Source organism: Trachymyrmex cornetzi, unplaced genomic scaffold (genome assembly GCF_001594075.2).
Source record: "Trachymyrmex cornetzi isolate Tcor2-1 unplaced genomic scaffold, Tcor1.1 scaffold117, whole genome shotgun sequence".
Classification (NCBI taxonomy): Eukaryota; Metazoa; Arthropoda; class Insecta; order Hymenoptera; family Formicidae; genus Trachymyrmex; species Trachymyrmex cornetzi.
This window is the reverse complement of record NW_017295730.1, coordinates 1,669,269-1,678,491: the sequence shown is the minus strand read 5'-3', so window position 1 is coordinate 1,678,491 and position 9,223 is coordinate 1,669,269. Positions and strand designations below refer to the sequence as shown.

The 9,223-nt window shown below is 34.1% G+C and overlaps 1 protein-coding gene across 5 annotated transcripts; it reads right to left on the bottom strand.

Annotated features, from left to right (window-relative positions):
• Positions 1–1,949: 1,949 nt before the first annotated feature.
• On the bottom strand, positions 1,950–9,202 carry LOC108765866 (FGGY carbohydrate kinase domain-containing protein). 5 transcript variants are annotated; one of them, XM_018514762.1, is made up of 11 exons: positions 9,154–9,202; positions 8,131–8,393; positions 7,942–8,053; positions 7,589–7,826; positions 7,383–7,510; positions 6,698–6,880; positions 6,409–6,616; positions 6,201–6,351; positions 6,026–6,100; positions 2,747–3,021; positions 1,950–2,524 (listed from the first exon to the last, which is right to left on the bottom strand). In XM_018514762.1, exons 2-11 carry the CDS (start codon positions 8,305–8,307, stop codon positions 2,440–2,442), a joined length of 1,632 nt encoding a protein of 543 aa, XP_018370264.1. In that variant the 5' UTR covers positions 8,308–8,393; positions 9,154–9,202; the 3' UTR covers positions 1,950–2,439. The 5 variants fall into 5 exon arrangements, with proteins under 5 accessions (XP_018370264.1, XP_018370247.1, XP_018370240.1 ...); XM_018514745.1 differs by lacking the exon at positions 9,154–9,202 and adding an exon at positions 8,883–9,137; XM_018514738.1 differs by lacking the exon at positions 9,154–9,202 and adding an exon at positions 8,913–9,137.
• Between the last annotated feature and the right edge of the window lie 21 nt (positions 9,203–9,223).

Genomic DNA, 9,223 nt, shown 5'->3' with positions numbered 1-9,223 from the left:
TATATATACCTATACCATACCTATACCTATATATAACTATACTATATTATTTTATTATATATATATAGAAACACATATATAATAAAATAATATGGCGAAAATGAAGAGAAAACTTTATATATAGTTTTTTTAGGTCAACGTCAAATTAGTTCTTGTTGGCGAATAAAGTAAAATTAATTTAACATTGTCGTATTTGGTTGAACCGAATGCTAATATTAAAACATTTATCGATTTTCTTCGTTACTATTACTTTTGACTTTCCATTTTTAATCTCGTAGGTTAACACGATAGTGCAATTATTAATGTATCTCTCTCTTTGTATTTTGGTAAATTTAAGCGAAATGTAACCATGAACGCGGTAACCATTATACAACGAAAGGGCAAAGTGATTAAAAAAATTATCAGACAAAAATTTATTCGCGTTGGCCATATTGTAGGAAATGTATCTTAAAATTTTTGAAATTGCTGTTTTAATTGTATCAAAATTTATAATTTTAATTAATTTTTAAGTAATTTATATATAATTAAAATGAACCTTTTTACTTTACAATGAAAATTTAATCCATTTTCATCTGCACATATAATATCACGTACATTAGATCGTGGTTTATAAGTAAAACAATTTATAAATTTTATTATAATTTGAATTTTTATGATTAAAAAATTTGTATTTTATATTTAATTGGCACATGTAAAATTTCTAAATTTTTTTATACACCACGCTCAATAATCGCTTCGCCTTTATTAACAATCCAATTGTGCATTTGTCTTTAATGTAATGTATAGTATGACAATGACGAATAAGTATAGAAATAGCAACATTCGCTAGTTCCTAAGTATTAAAATCTAGTCAATACAATTAGCAAAAATACGCGTATTTATAGAACAGCTGGATAGAAGACCTCCGATATAATTAAATCACGAATTAGATTTAATTATGCAGAATATAACGTATTAAATACCGGGATAAAAATAATGATATTTCATTAACGAGTACGTATTGAGATCGATAGTTTCACAAGACATGGATTTATTTCTAACTCTGCAAAATATTTAAATATGTTTATCTCCAATTTCTGCATTTCACGATATATTCTGTAAGTCAGCATTTATAAGATAAAGCTAACGAGATTAGTATATTATGAGACAAATCCGAAAAAGAAGAAAAATTAATTCGAATGAGGAAGATAGGAAATTAGCGAATTATTATAGTAAGTTCTAGAAATTAGAGCGCAAAGTATACGTTAATACTTGTATGTAAGAAAGAGTAACAATTAAGTAATGTACTTAATTCGACGACGATCGGAGGACTATATATTTATTTGGTACGTAAGAATGAAAGTAGACAACATTTAGTGATACGATCAGTGCGAATGACGAATAATGATGTAATAGTGAAGCACAGTGTTTTTGCTCAAATTGTACTACAGGAGGCTGTCAACCTAATATAAGTATTTCATACATTGTTTTAAATATGTTTTGAATACAGGCTGTTTGACAAATAGAGCAAAATATGTACATAAATGTTATGCAAAATGTCTAAAACCGCGATTTACCCATTGATAGATGCTATATATAAATAGATTCGTGCCTTTTTGTAGCCGTTTTATTATAAATAGCACGCAATCGCTACGTAGAAACCGCTTGATTCCCAGTTAAATTCCCAATCCCTTTTCTTTTAATGTTTCATCTTTATGTCACTGAAGGCGATATTAATTTGTGACTTGAAAATCATGGAAGTAACTTATGTTTTTTTAAAAGATTTATTAAAAGAATATAATTTGTAAGAGAAATATCTATTCATACAATACAAAATATAATGCAGATGAAAAATCTGTGTGGTAATAGTTGTACATAAATGAATATTTTCGATATATAAATGAATATTTTCCCATATATTTTTCTACTTTTGCACTACAATAGAGGTTCAAAATGTAGAGATCCAAAATTAAATGAATATAAAAATATATAATAACAAGGGTACTATTTTTTTCAGACCACAAGATGAATTAGACTGCAAGGAATATTCATCGCCGCAAAACATTATTTTGAAACATTAAAAATCAGCATTATACCATAAATAATATCAGTTCTAGATTCTTAATGATTTCATTGTAAAACGACGTAGCAAACTACGCACATAACTATTACTGCCATTGACGTCATTAATGTCACAGTAAGTAATTATTTTTACATATTATTAGAGCAAATGATATTTCAGATGCAATACCGATATTTTTCAGCGGAATATTATTTCTTTGTAGGAAGCTCAATCCAAATCTTTCTATAAAATTAAATTCATTTCTCGAGGCCTCAGAGGTTCCTCCTGAATATCAAATATTCGTAGACTATTTTTCTTCACTCAAACTCCCAATTATAAAAAGATTTACTAAACACAGTCTATTGTTAATCTGTTTAAATAAGGGACGGAAGAATAGGCTATAATTCTTCGCTCATTAATATCCTGTATTCTTGCTGGTCTTGAACCATTTTCTTGAATACGCGATATTTTCGAAGATGATATCTGAAATTAAAAGATATATGAAATATACGAAAAATTTTTTTTAATATATCTTTTTTAAATAAATATCAAATAATAATATAGAAACAATCACTTAATATTGTTAATAATAATATAATAATGTTTTCTTTAAAATTAATTTGTATTCCATCAGAATTTTATAGAAAAATGCAATATTTGTTTACCTGTTTTCCTATCTTTTGCATTTATTAATCGTTTGCTTACTTGTAACATTCGCTCGTTGGTTTCACTATATTCGCCGATCCCGCCATTCTCTGAATAGTCTCGTGTATAGAATATTTTCTCGTAGCACATGCTCCAAGGATCGCCGCGCCTACCAAAACCGATTCTCGTTCCACGGGGCAAAGTACCGGTAACGCCAACACATCGGCTTGTATTTGGATAAACAGTGGATTTTGACTGAGTCCACCGCAAACTAGTATACTCTCTATATTATGGCCGGCCGCCGATAAAACTTCAATTATATGCTTCGTACCGTACTGAAAATTAATATAATGTTAATTAGAAAATATATTACCTTATTGTGAATAAGATGATTTTATCTAACAAAAATCACTTCAGTGTCTAATTTTTAAGGGGTTACACCACAGTAGAGAGCGAAAATTTAACGTTTTTTTGCGATTTTTTTTTAAGTGGAAGGAAAAGTAAAATGGTAATTCTTTTTAAGGATGTTGTTAAGCATGTTTTGAAGTTTTAAAAAAAATTTTGTTTATTAAAAATTATTACAAAATGGCTGCCCAACAGCCGTTTCTGCGGAACGGTTTTTTTTGGAGGGGCTCCGCGGCACGCAGTAGAAGTGCAGCAAAAATTAATCTGGAACAAAATAAAAAATTTTTTCTTAAATTACATTAGTATAGCTATAGAAATACGTAGGGAATTTTGAAAATATTCATTTTTGTTAAATTGACGAGCATTTGAAAAAAAATTTCATTTTACTACCAAAAAAACGGGCACTTATTTGTACCTAAAAATTTGAAATATTAACTTATCGAAAATCGGCTACGTATTTCTATGCGGAATGTTGTTTTAAAGATGTGATATTAATTTGGAGTGAAAAAATAGAAAATTGTTTGAGTTATGCTGCGTGCCGATTTGAAAAAACGTGTTTCGAGAAAAACGCGTTTAAAGTTTTGACTCGTGTTTCGAACATGATAAAATAAAAAATTTGATTATTAAAAATTGTTTACCTTTAATCTGCTATTCCAGCACCGTAAAGCTGACCTTCCAGGTTGCTAAACTCCTCCTCCTTTTCTTTCCTGGACGCTTTTATGCCAGAGCGAGCCTCTTTTGCTGCGTCCGTCAAAGAGCGCTCCGCGCGTTGTATTCGAGTAGCGTCCGCCTCTAAGCAAAAGTTGTAGGATTGTGGTCCAATGTTCATGTCCATCACTTTCATTATTCTTAAAACGTTTATCAGTCCATCATTAAAATTACAAACAGCAATGTCACTTGCTATTTGTAATATTTTCTTTCCGCTTGAATAATTTTTAGGAGCCAAGTGCCAGACTGTAGAATTGAAACTTTCGTTGCTGTTCTGCGTATAGCCTCCCAAGCAACGATTCAGCAACTCGTCACGGCTCAAATCCTCGTAGATTGGTCTGATGGCTTCAAAAACTTCGTTCGATAGTGCCGGCTTATGATGAAAGGAGTCTAAGGAACCCGTTGCTTGCGCCTTCTTCCATTCGCACCAAGACTTTGAACATTTTTCGTGCTGTGGATTTTCGTCAGTTGACATTTTATGCAATAATGTCGCCCAGATTTCGTTTCTCATATTTTCCAACGAGTTTGAATTCCGTCGAATGGCCAAGCCATAATAAATTGTTAACTGATCAATTAATTTCATAGTTAATTTTCCTTTTCCTCCAAGATTTTTTGTTTTTTTCTCAAATTTCTCAACCGAGTGCCCATTCGTTTTTGTACATGATCAATACATTCTTTTTTTGACACTTCAAAATTTTCATACGGTTTTGCATCCAATATCCCCTTGAAAGTTTTACTGTCACCATCACCTATATAATTTGCGTATTTCTATCCGTGTAAAGCTTCGGAACGTTGAAACATCTCAATGACAGCATCTACCTCCATTTTACCCGATGAGCCTTCATGGTTCGACTGACATTGATCGGCATGAGTTTCGAGCCATTCTTCATACTCAGTAGTATCTAATTTATTTTTCCAGTGCTCGCAAGCTTTACAGTATTTCGATTTCACTTCAATGTCAACAATTTTCTCTGTAAACCATCCGATCAATGATGTGATCCCGAAAAGAGACGAAAATCCTTGTTTTCTCCAGGAACCATCACCAGATACAGTTATTCCTGTATGCAATCCATTTTCTTCACTTTTCTTCTTCTCATCTTCTGCTGTCTTTTTCATACTACAGTCTCGCACGGCTTTCGTTGCGATGAAAATAATATCTACTGCACGGTCGTAACAACTTTGAAATATAGGCCGTGGCAATTCCATAAATGCGCAGAATTTCATTATTCCAGCTAGCCCCACTCCTAATAGTCGCATTGTTAGTACAATCCTACGGTTAATTTCATATCCATTTCGTATGAATGGACAACTCGGGATTTCAACTTTTGGACAATTCGGGCAACAGACGATTATTTTGAAGCCTAAACCCCGCGTACCTGATTCGAGAAATCGTATATCAGAGTTGCACGTTTTGCACTTTACATATTCCGAAATGGCAGAAAAAACGGCAAAAAAGTTTATAATTCGGTAACCAAATTCACTTTGTATATCGATATCGTCAGTATCCACTTTCAATTTCTTTGCCGAAGCACTGACACCGGCCGAATCTTCCTCCGCTTCATATCTGTTCAACGGTCGTCGTTTCGTCACGTTGCTCCGTCGCCGCGTCTGATACGATATTTTTGAGCCTTTATGGCTTGCATACACTTTCTTTTCACTCATTGTAACTCACATAAATGTCAAGGCTACAAATAACGTGTGAAAAATTAGCACTGCAAAAGAAAATCGTGATTTCGAATAACTTCCACGCAAAATTTACGTCTTCTCTCAACATCAAAGGACGCTGTACTAACGTACTTTGTGTTCAAAATGCTTGAAAATGTTTCTAACGATATCTATTAGTGTATTAGAGAAGTTAGAAATCGAATGGTAAGACATAATGCTGTACCCGACAAGCAGGCATCGTATTTACCGCAGGTAGTCGTTTCGGAGCAGTCGGGAGGGGTCGAGAAAGAGCTCGAAATTTCAATGAAAACGATTTCTGGCAGATATAAAACCGTTTGTCTCTTATTCTAGAGGATTCAAAGGATTTTTTAAGCCAATAAAAAAAATCGATTTTTTGAAATTTCTACTGTGGTGTAACCCCTTAAGTATATTAGTTTTAAAAAATATTCTTGCATTTTCACATAGAATGTATGAAATAGTGAAGACAACTGATTTAGATAAAACTCTTTGCACTATGGCTTTTAATGAGTTAGAGCTGTTTTTAATTTGCTCTTAACATACCGTTAGTGCCTGTACTGCTGCCAAGTATAATAACGCTAGATTTTCTTGATCCACAGATAAAGATAATCCAGATACCTAAGATATAGATAAATAATATACACATAATATAAAATTATATATATATCCATCTTTTTATATCAATATAAGATTCAAAAAAGAACATATGTTTCAATACCATTCCTTTCAATGTTGGATCAGCGAGAGGCGAACGATTACCATGAAAATCCGGCCATACATGTATATCCTTAGTCAGATATGACACGTTCTGCAGATTCTTCTGCTCAGCCATAACGTGCAACAATTCGGATAAGTATTGTTGAATATGTCTGAAATAAATTCGTTTTCGTACATATTCGTTTACAATCTCGTTTTGACGAACTCACTTATTGCCGCTCAAAGTCATCAGGATTCCCGGCGTCGCGGGATGCGTATCAATGACGTGATCAAGCAGCTTTCCGGTAGCACTTTGACCTCCCTCATTGAGCCAAAAACCAGGCACCATCGCGCTGTAGTACGGGCCCCAAACACCATTTACAAATATCTTATTCTCATTCACTATCATATGACAAGTTGAAGTGCCGCATATCAAAGCTAAAAATTACAACATACTTTATATTATATTCTTTTCCTTTTTGGCTGAGCAACGCATATCGTAAACAGTATCTTGCGCACCCAATCGTTTGGAGAAATTCGGGGACACATCTGACGCATAACATCCAATCATTCCGAGACCACCGGCGTGTGCGTCAATCAGTGAGGCCCCAACTGGTGTTCCTTTTAATAATCCCAATTCTGCCGCAGCTTTCGTCGACAACCCAGATTCAATTGCATCACCAGGTACTCTTATATCGTTCCCTTAACATTAATATTAATCTTTATTAAGGTAAAATAAAAATTCAACCATAAAATTCTCGTGTCTTATATATTCAAAATATCATAATAACCGCGTTCAAGAATGTTTATTTTACAGTTATTGAAAGTTTTCTTCACACTGATTGGATTATACTTTTAGATCTAGAGAAATAGTCCTATCTCAACAAACAAAACCTTCAATAGTTGCAAAATAAACATTCTGCTGAACACGACTTTTGTTTCACAATATTGAAATTAACTGAATAGTTTACAATTTGAATGACTTATTAATAGACTGCGGAAGTTTATGCAAAATACTTAACTGAATGTTTTGCATAAAATGCATATTTTGCAATTTTGTAAATTTACAGATGGCAATCTCAATCTTTTTAATTCATCTTTTAATAACTCTTTAACGAACAACGATTGACTGCTAAAACTGTCCGATAGTTAATATTCAGTTAAGTATTTTGCATAAAGTTCCGCAGTCTACTTATTAATATACCTATTTTTCTCCAATTATCTTTTTTCAAGTCTCGTAAATTGAGCTGTTCAAAGAAATCCTCGTCCCATCCGTTCTTACCAATAGGATTAGCGCTATAGTTCCACTTACACACTAACGAACACAATGATCTAAAACCAAAATGAAGGATTTAACTTCTCTGCTTACTTTTTCACTTACTAAAGAATTTAAGCATTGAGGATTCATACCGGGATTCCGATTCAGTGGCTTTCCACGTTAAGAAGTCTGGTAGGTCAAACAGTAGCGCGGCAGAGTTCCAGGAGGCAGGCAAATTCTTTTTGAGCCACAGCATCTTCGGTGTTTGCATCTCGAGAGAAACTTTGCCGCCTACATATTGCAATATATCGTGACCCATAGAGTTAATAAAGTCAGCTTCCTCGTGCGCTCTGTGATCCATCCACAGTATAACATTTTGTTTCTCTTGTCCTAAACAATTAATACATTAATTTTCTATATCGCAATAATATTATATTATTACTGTTACATGAATTCGATACAAAGTTGAAATAAGAAAGAAATAGCCACTGCCTTTTCTTTGTACCTGTAGGACTAACTGTTATTGGTAAACCTGCTTCATCTATAGCCACCATTGAGCAAGTAGCATCAAATCCAATTCCTTTAACATCCTCTGCAGAGATATCAGCAACAACTGACTGGAATAAAATTACAATCTCAGATCTGATATTAAACCGGTATAACTATATGTGCTGCTGCAAAAATCTAATTTTACCTTAACAACGTGGCAAACGGCACTCCAAATATTATCAGATGATTGTTCATAAAAGTTTGGTGCGGGCTGAAATATCTCGAGCGGGCATGTAGCCACTCTCTTTATCTTCCCACTTGAAGTAACCAAAGCCGCTCGGACACTTCCTGTCCCCACGTCCACACCTACGAAGAAATCCATGTTCGTCGCAGCTGTGGACAGATTGCATCTGCAATCTCGCGTCGAGCAGAATCGACTAAATGCTTCGTATCCAGCTTAGACATGAACTGTAAGGAAGAAACAACCATCAGCCAATCATACTGCATGTGTTAATCATCAACATATATTTTTAAGATGACATGACCCTGAGATAACATTAATTACGAAGCAGATATGGAGTAAATAAAGACTTGAAATAGTGTAATGTTATCAGCTAACATTTCTTTAATCCAACAGTATACACACAAATGCTGCATTGATGAACACAAGTAGAACATAATTTACTTGCTTCTTGTGGCTCATCGGCAACTACAGAATAGCTTTTAACAGCAATTAACAAAACGTACACATGCGACATATGGTGTAATTAACACTTCAAATAACAGAATATCTCAGGAGCAAAATTATTACGCAAAACTATTGCACTGCTTGCAACATAATGATAATTATTTGAAGTTCAGAAGTATATAGGAATATCTTTCCCTAAATTATCTTGACCTTACAATCACTGCGCGCTCCTACGACTTGCAACTGCCACGTTTCGCAGTTATATTTACATATTTAAATAAGCAACTGTTGTTACATACTTGGTGAAAGTATTGACAGTCACTTTAATCGACGTCACGGTGATGTAACGTAACATCGCGATGTCATTCGACGTACTCTCCGGCAAGGAGACACAGATGCATGATGCATGATGGATATGAAAAATGCCCTGCACGGTCGTTGTGCGAAAACTGTTGCATATTAGCCCTTGCTGTATACACGCGTGCACGCACGTGTACCGTACCAAGCCGTGCGCTTGATACCAATAAGACCTAACCGTACCTGAGTACGCGCTAGACGCACGTGTAGCTGGAGACGCTGGAGTCCGTGAATTTGCATTTGCGTCCGCTTC

What these genes read in the sequence shown, in the direction of transcription:
- LOC108765866 (XM_018514762.1), bottom strand. Translation starts at nt 8,307, where the DNA reads ATGGATTTCTTCGTAGGTGTGGACGTGGGGACAGGAAGTGTCCGAGCG. An exon ending in AATAACAGTTAGTCCTACAG is followed by an intron (nt 7,827 to 7,941) that starts GTACAAAGAAAA and finishes TTAATTGTTTAG; the next exon opens with GACAAGAGAAACAAAATGTT. An exon ending in ATGACTTTGAGCGGCAATAA is followed by an intron (nt 6,352 to 6,408) that starts GTGAGTTCGTCA and finishes AATTTATTTCAG; the next exon opens with ACATATTCAACAATACTTAT.